Raw genomic sequence first — 18,497 nt, 5'->3', positions numbered from 1 at the left:
AGTTGAGCAACTATAGGCCTGTCTCCAGCCTCCCATGGCTGGGCCAGGTGATTGAGAAGGTGGTGGCCTCCCAGCTGCAGGAGGTCTTGGAGGAAATTGGTCATCTAGACCCATTTCAAACTGGCTTTCGGGCAAGCTATGGGGTGGAGACTGCCTTGGTCAGCCTGACAGATGATCTCCAATTGGGAATTGACAGAGGAAGTGTGACTCTGTTAGTCCTTTTGGATCTCTCGGCGGCTTTTGATACTATCAACCATAGTATCCTTCTGGAACGTCTGAGAGCATTGGGGCTAGGAGGCACTGTTTTACAGTGGTTCCGCTCCTACTTCTCAGACAGATTCCAGATGGTGTCAATTGGAGACTGTTGCTCTTCGAAATCTGAGCTTAAGTATGGCATCCCTCAGGGTTCCATACTGTCTCCAATGTTCTCTCCCAGCAGCATCTACATGAAACCGCTGGGAGAGATCATCAGGAGATTTGGTGCAGGGTGTTATCAGTATGCTGATGGCACCCAGATCTACTTCTCCATGTCATCATCAGGAGCTGGCATATCCTCCCTAAATGTCTGCCTGGAAGCAGTAATGGTCTGGATGAGGGAGAATAAACCAAGACTGAATCCAGATAAGACAGAGGTACTTATTGTGCAGGGTCAGAAATCCAGAGATGATTTTGATCTACCTGTTCTAGATGGGGTCACACTTCCCCAAAAGGAACAGGTATGCAGTCTGAGAGTACTTCTGGATCCACACCTCTCCCTGGTACCTCAGGTTGAGGTGTTGACCAGAGGGGCTTTCTATCAGCTTCGGCTGATACGCCAGCTGTGTCCGTTTCTTGAGATGAACGACTTCAAAACAGTGGTACATCTGTTGGTAACCTCCAGACTTGACTTCTGCAATACGCTCTCTGTGGGGCCGCCTTTGTGCGTAGTCCGGAAACTCCAGTTGGTACAGAATGTGGTGGCCAGGTTGGTCTCTGGGTCATCTTGGAGAGACTATATAACTCCTTTGCTGATAGAGCTACACTGGCTGCCAATAGGTTTCAGGACAAAATACCAAGTGCTGGTATTTTGGTATTCACTATAACCTATAAAGCCCTAAACGGCTTGGGTCCTGGATATTTAATTGAACGTCTTCTTCATTATGAGCCTCACCGCCCATTGAGGTCATCTGGAGAGGTCTGTCACCAGTTGCCACCAGCAACGGCTGGTGACCACACAGGGACAGACCTTCTCGGTTGCTGCCCCAAGATTGTGGAATGTACTCCCTACTGAAATACGATCCTCCCCATCGCCGACCATTTTTAAAAAGCATTTGAAAACCCACCTCTCCACCCAAGCTTTTTCAGCTTTTTAATAAGTTTTAATCTGTTTCTGACTTTAAAATTATTTAAATTGTTTTAAGTTTTGTGTACGTTTTTTACTTGTTTTATGTTATTGTTAATTGCCCAGAGACGAAGGTTTGGGGCGGTGTACAAATTTGACAGATAGTTAGAGGACAAGATGATTCCAACTGTCATTTCCACTCATTTCCCCTGCTCTTCCCTCTTCCCTTTTCTTCAAAGGGAAAATTTGCCACTAAGAAAAGATGTGCATGAAGAGAATAAATTGATCAAGGAAGCCAGCTAGCAGCTCCTCAAGTCTTTGACTCCAGTCCAGCCTTTTCTGCTTGGCTCTACACTCAAATGGATGAATCTTATCTCTATATATAATTATCTAAGGCATACTCATGGCCAATCCTGTGTGTGGTGGCTCTTGCAAGAGTTCGTGATGGGAGGGTATGATGGGAGTTGTAGTCCAAGGATATCTGGGGACCCAGGTTTGAGAAGCCCTGAGAGAGGCAGTGTTTGAAACAGAATCTCCAAAGCCCAGAACTGGACCCCACTGGATCTGCACTAAGAGACTGGAACTTATGGGGCAAGACACTTGAGGGACTTACCTGCAGGGGGCCAGGCCTTTATATAACCCGTACAGTGGACTACCACAAAATGGGGCTCCCCTTCCTTCACTGCACCTAGTCCGTTCCTAGGGAGGGAGGGAGGGAGAGAGAGATTCAGCACTGTGTGCGCAGAGTTGAAAAGAATAATAATCAACAACAACAAATATTTATATACTGCTTTTCAACAAATGTTTCCAAAGCAGTTTACATAGAGAAATAATAAATAAAATAAGATAGATCCCTGCCCCCAAGGGGCTCACAATCTAAAATGAAACGTAAGATAGACACCAGCAACAGCCAGTGGAGGTCCTGTGCTAGGTGTGAAGAGGGCCAATGACTCTTCCCCTGCTCAATCAAGAGAATCACTGGATTAAAAAGCTGCCTCTTTGCCCAGTTAAGCAGGGGTTAGAGTTCATAAAATGAACTCTACACTAGGAAGCCGAGCTTCTGAATCGTGCGTAAACCATGGAAATCACCCCACCAAGCCATATGTATGTGACTTTCTCTCAGCACAAGTTTAACCTTTAAAAAATACTGGCGGAGAAGGAAAACAAGCTTACTTATTCAAAGATTGTGAATCCTAAATAGGCACCATTAAAATCAATGAGACAAGTTAGTCATGGCTGATTTGTTTCATTCATTTCAATGGCACTTAGAGGAGTCAGGATTCGGGTTTCTTTAGACCAGTGATTCTCAAACTTGGGTCCTCAGGTGTTATTGGACTTCAGCTCCCATAATCCCCAACCAAAGGCCACTGAGGCTGGGGATTATGGGAGTTGAAGTCCAATAACACCTGAGGACCCAAGTTTGAGAATCCCTGCTTTAGACAAACCCCATAACTACAAGTGGCCACTTCCCCATCAGTACTGGTCAGCCCAGGCGTTTCAGTTAGTAAGCAGCCTCAGGCATTCATTTCAGATTCACGCAACCAAGTCTAAACAAATGGATTACATGAAATCATTCTGACAACCTGACCACAGGTAAGCAGTGTGTTTCCGAATTCACACATTCAGTTTACAATCCAAAGCATGCGCCATGCAGGAAAGGCAAGCTGCGAGAAGAGACAGCCAGATACAGAAGGCGAGTCACAGCAACAGAAAGGCAGGGCGGAGAGGCAAGCGGCGGGCGGGGAGCTGTCTGGCACAGCCTCCCACACTCCAGATCCTCCCGCAAAGTGATGCGAAAGCAAATCTGGGCATCGTACAAAGCAGCTACTGATGCCAAGCAAAAAACTGGCCACCCTCTCTGGCTACAACTCGCCACAGGGCCCAAGCGTTTCAGCTCACGCGGGCCCTCTCTCCCACAAGGCGTGTGCCAGCCAGCTCCTTTGATTTAAGAATGCCCCGTCCCACCTCCCACTATGCTGGGCCTCCAAGGCAGCAGCGAACAACTTCTGAGAACACAAAATACCACACAAAACACAGCCCCAAATCTTAGTCACATCCAAACTTGGCCATTCCGGTTGCAGCTCTTCATGCCGCCACCAGCTTTACCTGCATCTGTTTCTCATGAAGCTGAGGCGGTTTATGGAGACCGGATCGACCGCCGCGTTGCCACATCTGTGGAGCGAAGCAGAGAGACACGGTCACTTCACCGGCACCAAGGCCCTGCTTGGACAAGGCTTCTAGCCTGGTTACTCCAGACTGGGTTGCAATAATGTATTCTTGAATTACTGCTTTGTCATTATACATTGACTGTTGACTGATTGTTATTTTAATTGCTCATTGCTTTTATGGAAAAATGGGGATTCTCACAGAGGTGGAGGCAAATCCTACGGAATCAAAACAATGGAGTTAATAAGTAAACTCTAATTGATTCAGAGGTTCCCAACCTGTGGCCCTTCAAACGTTGCTGAACCACATCTGGAAGAACACAGGTTGGGAACCCTTACTTTAATTAATTAAAATAATAGTAATAGTGGTAATAGCAGCAGCCTTTCACCTGGCAACCTATGTTCCCGTGAACAAGGATTCCCAGATATTTGTTGACTACAACTCCCATAGTTTCCAGCCAAAGGCCACTGCAGCTGTGGATGCTGGGAGCTGTAGTCAACACCGCTGAGTCCCCTGCTAACTGACCTAAGAGGCACTTTTTTAAAGTGGTGATTCTCTTTATTTAGCAGGGGGAGAGCAACTGGCCCTCTCCATCCCCAGCACAGCATCCCTCCAGTGACTGTTGCTGGTGTCTAGCTTATGTTTCTTTTCCAGAATGCGAGCCCTCTGAGGACAGGGATCCATCTTATTTATTTATATCTCTGTAAACCGCTTTGAGAAATGTGGTTGGAAAGCGGAATATAAATATTCGTCGTCGTATTAGTAAGAGTGAACACCTACTACTAGGTGGGAAACCTTGTTTTGGGGTACACTGCCAGCAACCCTAGCCCCCCAGAATTGCCCTTGTGCCACAAGGTAAGGAAGCGTTCCAAAAATAAGCGCTTCCCTCCCACCCTAAGGCACAAACGGCTAACACAATTACATACAGAGAGGACAGCTTGCAACCTTGGGGGACTCACAAAGCTGCCAGGGAGAAATCTGGAGCCCTGTTTTCAGTCCAGGTTTCCAGGCAAGATCTGCTGGCAAGATCTGCTGTTTGCCCAGTTTGGGTTGCCAATAGAAAGGGCAGGGAGAGGACTCTGGGGTGCAAGGGGAGAGCACAGAAGCCCGTCAGAACCGAGTCTGTTTCTCATCTCCTGAATTAAAGCCACCAAGAGCTGACTGAGGGGCAAGGACGACGCTAGAGCTGCCCTCGCTATGGTGCCGCAGAAAGCTCCAGGAGGTTTCCGTGCATGGCAGAACTGAATCTCCGCATGCAGCCAGACCCGAATCTCCTCGTCCCAGAAACCATCTAGAAAAGGCCACCCCTCCCAGGCCACGTTGGTTCTCTCTGCTGCATCTGAAGAGGCTCAGACATCCCACAAGCAAGCTGGGAAGGGCGGCAGGTGCCCAGAAGGCAGGTGGGCCAGTTCATCGGGCCATTACCTCATCCGGCAGATGAACGACCTCCGGGAGCCCATGCACATCCTCATGGACTGCTGGCCTTCTTTCTTGACGGTGCCGGTCTTCAGATCAAGGATCCGACCTGCGGGCAGAATTTTAGAAGACACTAAAAGACTTTGCCTTTGGGCCAGGCCTGCGAAGCATGACAGAAGCCACTGCATTTCTGAGAAGAGTGGTGCACAGAATCAGGCCAGTTTCTGGTCCTCACTGGTGCAGGAAAGTGAACTTAAGAGTATGGGCAACACAGGTTGAGTGTCCAACATGCGAGTATCTCCTGCTCAAAGGTAAAGAGGCACCTTTTAACGTGGTGATTCTCTTTTATTTAGCAGGGGGAGAGTAACTGGCCCTCTCCACCCCCAGCACAGGACCTCCAGTGAATGTTGCTGGTGTCTATCTTGTTTCTTGTGAGCCCTTTGGGGACAGGGATTCATCTTATTTATTTATTATTTCTCTGTGTAAACTGCCCTGAGCCATTTTTGGAAGAGCAGTATAGAAATCGAATAAATAAAAAATAATAATAATAAAAGGGGGAGAGGAAAAAGTGGCAGGCCCAAATATCTTCCCTCAGGTTTTAGGCTGCCTGGGATTTGTGTGGTGTTGGGGAGCACCTTTCTATCGGGAGGGACAGGGTTTCTGTGGTCTTCAGAGCTCAACATGTCCACTGCACAGTTTAGGTAAATCATTTATGCCCCGCCTTACATTCAGACAAAAGGACCACACATTAATACAAATCACCAGCATGGGGTTCCCAACCTAAGGTCCTCCAGATGCTGCTGAACTACAACTCCCATCACCCCCAGCGACAATTTATTGTGGCTGGGGACAGTGGAAGTCTTAGTTCAGCAGCACCTGGAGTCCCACAGGTTGGGAACCCCTGACAGAGACTTTGAGAGAGAAGAGTACAGCAGAAACCAAACTCTGAAAAACACACACACTTGGGGGGAAAAAAAATCAGTTACACCAATGTTGACTAATTTGCATGACTCAGTGTTTGGCAACTCTGTGCGACAGCCAGAAATCCAGTCCGCGAAGTGTCTTTTCCTGGTCAAATCTCTTCTACCTGTTGAATGGCCGCAGAACTCCTCCACCTGCTATGGACGGACTCACCGGTGAGCGCGTTTTCCGAAGTGGAGAGCTGCTCCCTCAGCTTGTCCACGTCGTCGTGATGCACCTGGTCGTAGAGCGTGCTGCCGAACCACTCGGACTGAGGCTGGTTCAGGACGGGCGTCACCGAGTCGGAGACGTAGACCACCCTGCCGGTTTCGCAGGACACAATGAAGAGGAAGCCGTCGGCCGCCTCCAGGATCAAGTGCTTGAGCTCCTGCGGAGTGAGAGAGACACACGTGAGGTCTGCTGTGCTGGTGCCCAGGAGGTGCCTCGGGGGTCCTCCCCTCCTGCTGCGTTCTTGCTGTGCTCGGGAGCAGCCTTCTCACCGCTCCACCAGCCCCTCCTACCCCTCAGGCAACTTTTATTGGGGGTGGGCACAAACCACAAAGAAACTGAATCCAACCCCTTCGGCCACACATGCTCCAGTGAGAAATTACTTTACAACTGGAGGACGGCCTAGTACACAACCATGCAGAATAAGGGGGCTGAGTGGCCTGCATCCCTTCAGATTGCAGGTGGGTGCAAGATCACAGCTAGGAGAGCTCCCCTCTCTATATCAGAGGAGGGAGCCACCCCTGGATCCACAAGGCTTAACCTGCCCCATGGTGCCTGCCTGCCTGCGCCCCAGATGCTGAGTGCTGAGGCCAGCGTGCTTCATGACCAGGCACCCTGTAAACAGAAGAACAGCCATGCTGGATCAGGCTCAAGGCCTATCTAGTCCCACATCCTGCTTCACACAGTGGGAAACTGCCTCTGGGGAACCCACAAGCAAGAGTTGAGGGCATGATCTCTCTCCTGCTTTTGCTCCCCTGCAACTGCAACCTGCCTCTGAGGCTGGAGGTGGTCTATAGCCTTCAGACTAGTAGCCATTGAAAGACCTGCCTTCCATGCATTTGTCTAAACCCCTTTTAAAGCCATCCAAGCTAGTGGCCATCATCACATTCCTGTGGCAGAGAATTCCATAGATTAATTATGCACTGTGTGAAAAAGTACTTCCTCTTGTGGGTCCTAAATTTCCCGACGTTCAGTTTCATGGGGTGACCCTTGGTTCTAGTGTTGAGAGGGAGAAATTTGTTTCTCTGTCCACCCTCTGCACTCCATGCATATACACCTCGATCATGTCTCCCCGTGGTTGCCTCTTTTCCAAAGTAAAGAGCCCCGGATGCTGTAGCCTTGCCTCATCAGAAAGGTGCTCCAAGCCCCTGATCATCTTGGATGCCCTCTTCTGCACCTTTTATAAAAATAGCATTCTTATTTTCAATCCCCTTCCTAATGTTCCCTAGCATAGAAACGGCCTTTTTCACCGCTGCTGCTCACTGAGTAAATACTTTCAACAAACTGTCCACCATGACCCCAAGATCCCTCTCCTGGACAATCACTGACAACTCAGCTCCCATCAGCGTATATGTGAAATTGGGGTTTTTTTGCCCCAATATGCATCACTTACACTTGCTTATATTGAATCACATTGCCACTTTCGTCGCCCACTCACCCAGTTTGGAGACATCCTTTTGGAGCTCCTCACAATCAGTTTTGGATTCCACTACCCCAAACAGTTTAGTGTCATCTGCAAATTTGGGCACTTCGCTCCTTACCCCAACTTCTAGATTGTTTATGAACAAGTTAAAGAGCACTGGTCCACCCTGGGGGACCCCACTTCTTACTTACTTCCATTGTGAAAACTGTCCATTTATTCCTATCCTCTGTTTCCAGTCCCTTAATCAGTTACCAACCCACACATGAACCTGTCACCTTACCCCATGACTGCTAGGTTTATTCAAGAGCCTTTTGTGGGGAACTCTGTCAAATGCTTTTTGGAAATCCAAGTATACTATGTCAACCGGATCGCTTTATCCACATGCCAGTTGACACTCTCAAAAGAACTCCAAAAGGTCAGTGAGGCAAGACTTGCCCTTGCAGAAGCCAGGCTGGTTCTCCTTCAGCAAGGCCTGTTCTTCTATATGTTCAACCATTTTGTCTTTTAGAATGCTTTCCCCATCAATTTACCCAGCACCAAAGTTAAGTTAACTGGCCTGTAATTTCCCGATGCCCCCGGATCCCTTTTTGAAAACTGGAGTTACATTAGCTGCTTTCCAGTCCTCTGGCACAGAGCCTGACTGTAGGGACAAGTTATATATTTTTGCTAGGAGATCAGCAATTTCACATTTGAGTTCCTTCAGAACTCTTGTGTGGATGCCATCTGGCCCTGGCGATTTGTTAATTTTGAGTGTCACAAGACAATTTAGAACATCCTCTCTCACCCCCTCAAATTGGCCCAGTTCTTCAGCCTCCAAGCCTGAGAAGCTCAGTTCTGGAGTGGGTATATGGTCAGTATCCTCTGCCATGAAGATAGATGCAAAAAACCCATTCAGTCTCTTTGCAATCATCCTTAGGCCTGTGTGAAGCTGCAGCCAAAGAGGAATGCTCCACCCTGTCTCCCTGGCACTGTTCAGCGGGGCTGTTCCCACGGCACAGGACTGTCCTTTCCCCAGAGACGGCGAGGCTCCTTTAAGGGAAACCAAGCCCTCTCTATCCCCAAGGGTATCTCCGAAGGCGACAAAGAAATGCTGGGAGGTGTCGTCCTTCCCAGCACTTTCCCCAAACGACTCTACCGCCAAGGACCCCCTTTCCCAAATGCTGCGGGGGCCAGAAAAGGTTCGGTTCCTCTCAACAGCCCCTCTCAGCACCCAGCTTTCATATGGGAAGTATTTTTGGGAAACAGCAGAGACCACCGGCTGAGGCCACAGACCTGGTCCGTGAGGAAGGACGGCTTGTAGGTCCCATCGGTGGAGGTGTTCCCGGTGCCCCGGAGGGACTTCATGTGTGACACCGCCATCCGCAGGATCGTGAGCTTGTCTGGCTTGCGTGCCAAGGCGCTGCAGGTGGGGACCATGTCTGACAGCTCGGTGATGTAGGCCGTCATCTTGTTCCGGCGCCGGCGCTCAATCTCGCTGTGGTTCTCCCTGGGGAAGGGGCGAGATGGAGAAGGGGAGTTGACCAGCTTGGCAGCTAACCAGGCACATGATCCCAGTGACAAAAAAGGGGTGGAGGGTCGGGAGGAGAGAGATGGGGAGAGGGAAGAACACACACAGGACCAGGAACTGTTAGGGCTGCAAGAACACTCATGCTGGGCATGCAGTGGGGAAAGGAGCGAGGGAGACTGCAGGCAGAGGCCGTGTGTAAATGTTAAGAATGTAAGAGCAGCCTTGCTGGATCAGACCCAAGGTCCACCTAGCCCAACATTCTGCCTCCAACAGAGGTCAACCACATGCCCTCATGGGAAGCATGGAGGCGATAACCAAGCTCTGTGCATTTGAGCTAAATGGAACCTCCATACTTAGGGGCAATCTATTCCTGAATAGCACTAGGAGGGGAGGGCCACCCATGTCTTGAACACGTGCCTATGCTACAGCTGTAAACCTCTGGCAAATGTCATTACTCCCTAAACTAAGGAATTCTGGGAGTAGAGGGCGAGGGGCGCCTCAGCTAGAATTGTCAGCAACTGCCACAGAGCTACAGCTCCCAGAGCCTGCGAGGGAGGGAGACCCTTTGCTACACTTGCAAGGTTTGCCAGCAAGGTTTGCCATCAGCCGTGGCCGTGAGGTTATGGGAACCGTCCCTTCACCCACCCCACCGCTGGGTTTCCTAAAAGGAAAACAAATCTGGTTAAAGGTGCGGAGAGATTATGGGATGAGTCCAAACAAGTGCAGGCAGCATGGGATGGGAGATGAAACTGGATGGGTGACAAGGTGAGGAGTGGAAGGCACCATTCAAGTGCAAAGAAGTTTATTTATTCATCCTGACCGCTTCTAACAAGGACGTTGGCGACGGGTGTGTATGAGCAGTTCGGAGCTTCCTCTGGGGAGCGCCGAACTGGGTCAGGAGCCGGCGTTCAAACCGCCTGGGCGGGGAGCGGTTCCCTTAAAAAGCCGGTAAGGAGGCCCCGCACGTGTGGCCTTTTGGAGAGCAGGCACCACTGCTGGAAAAGCAGCAGACATGCCGGTAAGGAGCTCCTGACCTGCTTTTTAAGGGAAATGGCATCTCAAAGGCCGGGTGCTCTCCCCCTCATGCCCAACTAGGAAGCATAATGGAAACTAAGCATGGCTGAACTGGATGCCGGCAGGGTTGGGCTGCTGCTGTTGTTGACAGAAATCCACACTGCTTGATTCCACCCAGCCAGCAAACTCGTGCAAAGGTTTCCCAGAGACTCTGGTGGCAGTTTCTGTATTCAGTCTGTCATAGGATATGGATGCCGGTCAGCTGAGCAGACACGTTTAAATATACGCACAACCCAACTTGCCACCGCATGGGGGGTTGACATGTGAGTCCGGGGAGCTACTTTTCTGTACCCAGGAGAAGCAGGTGAACAGGAGGGCTCGGCCACATCATTTGGGCCTAATCAAGGGGCTGAAGCCATCGCCGGACTGTACCACGACAGGGATGAGGTTACCCGTTGCTGAGCCTCCCTTTCTGCATGCAGAAAAGCAGCCTGTTAAGGAGACAGACTCAGCCTTTTGCCTGGCTTGCTCGTTTCCCCTGTGCAGGCCCTGCCTCGCAAGGGGTTCGGACTTCTGTGCGCACATACAGGTGGGTTGAAGCGGCTCCTTCGGTCACGCACACTCTCAGGCTTCCCCGCCTCACTCGCCGTGGCTGCTAAAGCTGGACCACAATCAAACCCTCGAGTGCTGCCTTACAGCCCGGCCTGCCCTCCCCTCAGTTCTGCACAGAGGTGGGACAGGATGGCCTTCTGGCCTCTCCCAGAATCTGTGATTAAGAGGACGCCTGCTGCTCGGGCCAGGTTGCCCTGCCTGTCTTGCTGGCTCCTTTCCACTCTGCCCTGCATGGAAACCTTCTGCTCTGGCTTCGTCTTAGTGTTTCTAGGCAAATATTCTGCCCAGCACAGACCCGGCATCATCTGGATGGAGTCCTCTGAACTCCAGATTCACCCAACTCAACATGCTGGGCTTAGCTCTCAAGGGTCCCAGGCACCACTTGGAAGTTCGACTAAAAGGCTGAATACAAGCACCTTCAGTAAAAATAAAATCCAAACTCCAGAGGCCATTGGGGGAAACATTCTCGGCAAGGTTTGGGGCCAGATTTTGGATACAGCCGAAGTTAAACTGTAGGAAGAAAAAAAAGGATATGCAAACAGCATTTGTTGTGGCTGCCACAGCAAGGCTATTAACTCGGATCCGGGCGCCCCTCCTTTCTTTAAGAAAACGGGACTTTTTCTTAGACTCGGAGGGGCCTTGGAGGCCATCTAGACCAACCCCCTGCTTGATGCAGGAAATCAAGGACCAGCACGTCCCCAACATATGGCTCTCCATGCTCTGCTTGAAGCCAGCGAGGAAGCTCCCCAGCATGGGAGAAACAGCATCTTTCCATTTGAACACATTTCCAATCACCTTGGCTCCGCTTGGGACAGTGGGACCAAGGCAACGGGTCCCACTGTGAAACAGCTCTTACAGTTAAGAAGCTTCTCCGAATGTCCCACCACCATCTGCCCTCCTGGAACTCAAGCCTCTCACACTTGGCCCTGCCTGCTGGGGCAGAGCAGAGGACAAGCCTTGGCCCTCTTCCATGCAACAGCCCTTCAGGCCTCTGCAGAGTCTTATTTCGCCAGGCACACTCCGTCCTCAGCAGAGCCCTGTCTTGATAAAGCGGGGGGGGGCAGGCCAAGGCCCCCATTCCCCGCCCCTAAAAACAACGTGCTGCCCAATCCCATCAGCGCAGATGCTGCTCACCCCGTCACACTTTTAGCCTTGAAGCAAGTCACTCTTGGGAGGCGAGACGGTGCCGGATCGGGCTAGCTGGCTGCCAGTCGCCAGCCCCCGAATAAAGACCCATTCAGCTGTTAGCAACCACAGTCAGTGGGTAGAAGCAGCGAGTGAGGTGGAAACCTAGGTGCTCACATGCGACTTGCAAACCCGGGGTGGGGACGGCAGGGGGAGTGTCTCTCCCCACACCTTGAGCATCTAACTGCACTGAGCCATTTTTGGAAGGGCGGTATATAAATCCAAGCAATAACAAATAAATAAATAATAAGAGGCGAGCTGGTCTTGTGGTAGCAAGCATGACTTGTCCCCATAGCTAAGCAGAGTCTGCCCTGGTTGCATATGAATAGGAGACTTGATGTGTGAGCACTGCAAGATCTTCCCCTCAGGGGATGGAGCCACTCTGGGAAGAGCATCTAGGTTCCAAGTTCCCTCCCTGGCAGCATCTCCAAGATCGGGCTGAGAGAGATTCCTGCCTGCAACCTTGGAGAAGCCGCTGCCAGTCTGTGAGGACAATCCTGAGCTAGATAGACCAATGGTCTGACTCAGTATATGGCAGTTTCCTATGTTCCTAATCGATGCTGCTTTCACCTCCATCTTTCACCCCACTCCTCCAAAGCTGCTGGACGTGCCACTAAAGCAGGACGGCAGGACTTCCAGCTGCTGGACGCCACCTCCCAGCGTCCCCAGCAGCATTCCCTCTAAGGCGTGTGCTCACATGTTTTTTTATGTCTGCTCAGGCAATTTTAGATCCCGCTCAGATTGAATTAGGAAGGTCCCACTCTGAATGAACATAAGCGCACACCCTGCCTTGATCCTGCCGCCCAGAACAAAACTCATTCCGCACACCGATGAAGAGAATGAGAGAGAACACTGGTCCCCAGCCACAGTGGCCAACACACGGGGAGGCTGGGAGTTGTAGTCCACTCTCTGCAGGAGGGCCGAAGTTGCGCTGACCGAACCAACAACTGAGACGCCGACTTCTGGTATTCCCTGCCCGGCTCCAAGTCCTTGACTGCAGCAAATCCAGAAGGGAAACCAGGAAGGATGGAGAGACTATTAAGAGGAGGCGGGTGGGTCAAAGGAGGGGGAGGAAGAAGACGAGTGTGTACTCTGCTGTTTGCCATGCTTAAAATAAGATCTCCATTCTCCTACCTGGCCAGCCTTTCCTTATCCGCTGAACTCTGCTCATCATCAGACCTAGAAATAAAATCGGTCGCACTAAGCTAAAAATGGAAAAAAAATAAAAGGGGGGGGGAAGCCTGGTTTCTTGTAATGGGGAAGGAAACAGGGGCGGTGGGGGGGGATATATGATGGGGAAACATAGCAGGAAATGCAGCCTCTCAGTACAGCATTGATGTAAAGAAGTAAAGGAGAAAGTCGTGAGCTTGAACACAGATGGAGTAGCAGCGCTTCTGTGCCAGGTGCTGCATCTGCCATGAGCCCCCCACATCCAGATAGTCTCTCCGCCATCAGTGGCAACCAGAGAGAGAGAGGGGGGCTCTGGGGTGCCTGCACTCAACTCATGGAATCCCCTTCCCTGCTGGCTTGCCTGGGACCCACACCATCTCCTTCCTGGGGCCATGCCAAGATGCTCAGTCTCCCTGTTTATATTTTGTAAGGCTTTAGCCATTTTAGCTGCTGTTTTAACTGCTGTAACTGCAGCTTATTTTGAATTATGGTGCTTTCCTAGGATTACAGTCGAAGGAACAGTTTATTATTTATTTATTATTATTATTTCGATTTCTATACCGCCCTTCCAAAAATAGTTCAGGGCGGTTTACAAAGAGAAATAACAAACAAATAAGATGGCTCCCTGTACCCAAAGGACTCACATTCTAAAACGAAACATAAGACAGACACCAGCAACAGTCACTGGAAGTACTGTGCTGGGGGTGGAGAGGGCCAGTTACTCTCCCCCTGCTAAATAAAGAGAATCACCACGGTAAAAGGTGCCTCTTTGCCCAGTTAGCAGGGGTTTATACAGAAGTGCTCAAATGCGGGTTCCCAGATGCTGTCGGACTACAATGCCCATCATCCTCTGTCACAGCAGCCTTTTCCTACTGTGGCAATATTGTGAGAACCCCCTGCATAACTGTTTTGAAAGTAACAGGACTACAGTCCCTGCCTGCAGGGGCTTACAACCGGCTTTAGACAAAAGGAACAGGACGGAGAGAGAAAACACGACAACAGCCAAATATGTATATACTGCTTCTCAACCAAAGTTTCCAAAGCGGTTTTACAGAGAGAAATAATAAATAAATAAAGATAAAGGAGCCCAGAGGATGAGGTCAGAGTGAGATGGGATGGACAAGAGGGCATTATAGAGCAGGGAGAAGAGACACGGTGGCCAGAGGGTCACTCGCAAAGGGGCAAAGGTGAGCTGGGCCTTCACAGGGCTGTGCCTGAGAATCAGCCAAAGATCAGCCACAAAGCTCAGGGGGGGATCTGGGGCCAAACGCAGCACCCTCTGCCGAGCCTACCTCGCAGGGCTTCTGTGAGGGGTCAAAGGGGGCCACCCTTGGCTCCTTGGAGGGAATGCAGATGTGAGGAACCCAACCACACAGCAAAAACTAATGGAAATTAATGTTCTTTTTATGGTTACTGTTTCACTGATTTTAAGGTTTTAAATGTAACTGATTGAATTTTAACTTTTATAAACCGCCTTAAGATGCATCATGAAAGCTGGTATACAAATTGAATAAAACAAACAAACAAGTGAAACACTAACCAACTACAATAAACTGAACAATAAATAACTCAGTTATTTTCCAAAACTAAGTGCTGGTTTTTGAGGAGAGGTTTATCGGGGGAGGAGGGACAGTAGTGGGGGTTAAGCTCCAAAACCCAAAGACAACCAATGCTGGCTTACAAGATCGGCAGAGGAAAGAAGGAAGACTCAGAGAAAATCCACTCTCAAATACCAATTGGACAGGAGGACTTGTAAGTAGTAAAGGCGGAGATCATGCCTGGCAGACAGAGATGGCAGACGGGGAAACTGGGGATGGGGGGGGAGAGCAACTCTCAGGGACCACTTTGGCCCAAGGGGGGCCTCCAGCTGCCGATTGCTCTTCTAAAGCAAACCAGTACAGCCATCCCAAGCCCCTTCCTCATCCACCCCCCCCCGGCAAAAAGGACATGGGCATCAGACTCATGTCAAAAACCCCAGAGAGGCACCAGGGCCCGCCCCACCCTGCAGCAGGAGATCTAATTCTTGGGCAAGTTGCCAGCTCACTCTCTCTCTGCACCACAGAGACACTCCTCCGGCAATCTAGCCGGAACACAGCTGGAGTTACCGAGGAATTAAAAGAGGCTGTTTGGGATCCATCCCACTCGCCACTGGTGGCTGTGATAAACAAAGAGTATTTGGTTGCCATTTGACCTTGTGGCAGAGAAGAGGAAGCGCTTTTCAGAAACAAGTCTGGCACAACCTCTGCAGACCCATAATATCCCAGGCAGGAGAGCTGGGCTTGTGGGAGCAGGCAGGAATTCTCCCTTTTGCTAAGCAGGGTCTGTCCTGGTTTGCATTTGAATGGGAGACCATGTGTAAGCACTATAAGATATTCCCCTTAGTGGATGGGGCCACTCTGGGAAGAGCGCCTGTACGCTTGCATGCAGAGGGTTCCAAGTTCCCTCCCTGTTACAAATCACACAGGGAGGAGTCTGCTCTACCTCCATCCCAAAATAAGTACAGTGGTCCCTCGACTTACGAAGTTAATCCGTTCCGAATGCACGTTCGTAGGTCGAAAATTTCATAAGTCGAAAAGCGCACCCACGGAGGTCTGAAAAAATTCGTAAGTCGAGTAAGCCGCATCTAAAAATTCGTAAGTTGAGGAAGCCGCATCTAAACCGCCAACGGTTTCCCTTTGTAGCTCGAAAAATTCGTAAGCGTGCGGCCATTTTTGTCGTTCGTAAGTCGAAAACATCGGATGTCGAGTAGTTCGTAAGTCGAGGGTCCACTGTAAAGATCTAGGCAGAAGCCTAGTGAAGGAGCAACAATGGAAACCCTAGAGCAGGGTTTCTTAGACTGTCTGGTCCCCAGGAGTTGGTCTCCAACTCCGTGCATCCTCAGCCACAGTGGCCGGAGAGGATGGAAGCTGCAGACCAACACTACTGGGGGACCCAAGTCTGAGAACCCCTGGAGTAGAGGCTTCCACCCTGGACTAGCCAGAGCTACTCTTATACTTACACACACATACCCCAAGACCAATTTAGCTAGGAAACCACTGTCCCTCAGTCCTGACTTCTGGAGGCCAGGCCCAGGGATTCCTGAAGGCCGGCTGCTCTCAAAAGCCCCCGATGTCGAAAGTCTTTCTTAGTAGTAGAAAAGCAGAGATGCCTATCTCAACTGAGGAAAAAACCCCAAAGGATGAGGTTTGCACAATCACTTCCTAGGCAGGCTACGTCTTCAAAGAAGACATTCTTTACAGGAAAGACCTGCAGCCTGTGTGAGCAATACCTCGGGCATGTATTTTGGAAAAATACAGCAGGTACTGATAGATCACTGGAGAGACCTCCCTCCCTCCCTCCCTCTCTTGGCCTTAATTTCCCATCAGATGCCCATTTCACTTCTGGTGGCTAAAGGTCACCTCCAGCCTCAGAGGCAAGATGCCTCTCAGCATCAGTTGCAGGGGAGCAACCTCAGGAGAGAAGGCATATTCTTGCCTGGGGGCTTCAGAGGCATCTGGTGGGCCACTGTGGGAAATAGGATGTTGGACTGGATAGGCCCTGGGCCTGATCCAGCAGGGCTGTTCTTACTACTTTCTTTCTTTGGCAAGATGTTTCGAAGAGCTTTGTTATTTAACAAGCAATTCTAAATAGTAAAGGAACAGGTAGCACTTACAGACTAACTGAAAGATTAACAAGATGATTTGATTTGGTAAAAGCTTTCGTGGGTGACAACCTGCTTCAACAGACGCTGGGTTGTTACTGGGATATGGGCATTAAAAATTAAAGCATGGAAACATTCCAAGATCCTTATAGGGAGAGGCGATAACATACACCAAGAAACATACTTAAAGAGTGACAGGAAACTATTTAAAGTCTCTATTTAAACCTGATCCAAAGCAACCAAATTTTCGGATAAATTCTTGTTCGATTTACCAGAGTGGAACTTTTTCAGTACAGTCGCTCTCAAATCCATGAGAACTCTAACTTTATATAGGTTTTTTAAAAAAGACATTAAACTGTATTGATTCATCTTAAAACAAACCGACTAACCAACCAAAATCGACAATCATTCCAAGCTCAAGTCACAGGAAATCTGAGTTTTGATGTCTCAAATGCAGTGCTTCCAAGGGACTGGGGATGGGGGGAGAAGGAAAGGGTCAACTGGGTCAACATGAATGCTAAAATTAGAATGGACATGAAGGAGCACCACCAAAAGCTTGCATGAATGGTACATTATGAGGTCACTGCGGCCGGTCTTTGCGTTATTACAAGCGTTCCAGGAATTCCTACCTGGCAAATCTCTCTTTGTCATTTGGCAGCTGGTCGTCATCACACCTAGGAAAATAACGAGGAAGTGAAGGAGAAGGTTTGTAAGCTTTAGTTATGGACTTTGGCTCTCCCGGTGGGCCTCCGCTCCCCAGTCTCCATCACAGTTTTTAGAAAGCAAGTAAAATCTTGGCTTTTTACCCAGGCTTTTAAATGAGTGTTTTGTTTGCCGCTGCTTTGTATCTTATGGTTATATTGTACATTTTTTTAAAACTTTTCATTAGATTTGTATTTTTATATTCCATTTTTATTCTTATTGTGTAGTTTTTACGGTTTTATATTGTTTTCAATGTTTTGTAAACTGCCTTGAGATTATTTTAATGAAAGGCAGTATAAAAATTTAACAAACAAACAAACAAACAAGCAAAATCTAGCCTGCAGAAAAGAGTGGAGAAACCCAGAGCAATCAGACATAAACCCACAACTTCCTCTAAGAAATTGTCTGGGAAAGATAGTTTCCCCTAAAATCTATGACTCAGAAGGAGAATTATTTTGCCACTCGGTGACCAAATCTATCCTCCTTAGTAATTACATTTGGGTGCCGCTTATCTCAGGAATGTCTCATCCTGTATCAGCCTCCTTGGCGTTTAAGATTTTCTGGCGAGCCCTATTCTAGATCCCTATTCTAGATCCTTGGAGGCAAGGTTAGGTTAGCCTCCACTAGGAGCAGGGCCTTCTCAGCAACAGCCTGATGCTATGAAATTCTACCCTGGCCTTCCAAAGGGGGGGGAGTATTTCATTTGGCCTTTGAAAACTGACTGTTAATAGTCCCTACTCTACATTGTTGAACTATTTCATTTATTTTGTTAGGTTAATTTATTTTATAATGTTCTTGGTGTTTTATTATTCCTATTTTTAATTTTGAAACCAGCGTGAACTGGTTATGAATAGTAGTGTATAAGTATTTTTAAATAAATATTTATCCCACCCTTCCTCCAAGGAGCTCAGGGAAGTGTACATGGTTGTTTCCCTCCCACCTTTAATTTCATCCTCACAAAAACTCTGTGAGGTAGGCTGAACATGTGTGACTGGTCCAACATCACCCAGCAAAGGAACATTTCACTTCAGTGTGGAACAGAATTGCTCCAAAATGCTGATCATTCACTTAAATACACCCGAGGTTGGGTCACATGATACAAAAGATGACACACGGGTACAGGACCAGTGTTCTCTCTAACAGGGATTTCCAG

General features: G+C 49.2%; 1 protein-coding gene across 8 annotated transcripts in view; it reads right to left on the bottom strand.

Annotated features, from left to right (window-relative positions):
• ARNT (aryl hydrocarbon receptor nuclear translocator) overlaps positions 1–18,497 on the bottom strand; it is a 47,218-nt gene that overhangs the window by 19,449 nt on the left and 9,272 nt on the right. For 6 of the 8 annotated variants that reach the window (XM_053278211.1, XM_053278213.1, XM_053278216.1 and 3 more), the window contains 7 exons: positions 17,272–17,316; positions 12,967–13,011; positions 8,787–9,000; positions 6,038–6,251; positions 4,913–5,012; positions 3,428–3,493; positions 1,935–2,020 (listed from right to left, as the gene is read on the bottom strand). In XM_053278211.1, coding sequence (XP_053134186.1) covers positions 1,935–2,020; positions 3,428–3,493; positions 4,913–5,012; positions 6,038–6,251; positions 8,787–9,000; positions 12,967–13,011; positions 17,272–17,316 — 770 coding nt within the window. The remainder of the gene's footprint in view (positions 1–1,934; positions 2,021–3,427; positions 3,494–4,912; positions 5,013–6,037; positions 6,252–8,786; positions 9,001–12,966; positions 13,012–17,271; positions 17,317–18,497) is intronic. The other 2 variants (XM_053278214.1, XM_053278219.1) reach the window with 1 other exon arrangement.

Source organism: Hemicordylus capensis, chromosome 14 (genome assembly GCF_027244095.1).
Source record: "Hemicordylus capensis ecotype Gifberg chromosome 14, rHemCap1.1.pri, whole genome shotgun sequence".
In the NCBI taxonomy this organism is placed as follows: Eukaryota; Metazoa; Chordata; class Lepidosauria; order Squamata; family Cordylidae; genus Hemicordylus; species Hemicordylus capensis.
The sequence above is the reverse complement of the archived record's forward strand: the minus strand, read 5'-3'. Positions and strand labels throughout refer to the sequence as shown.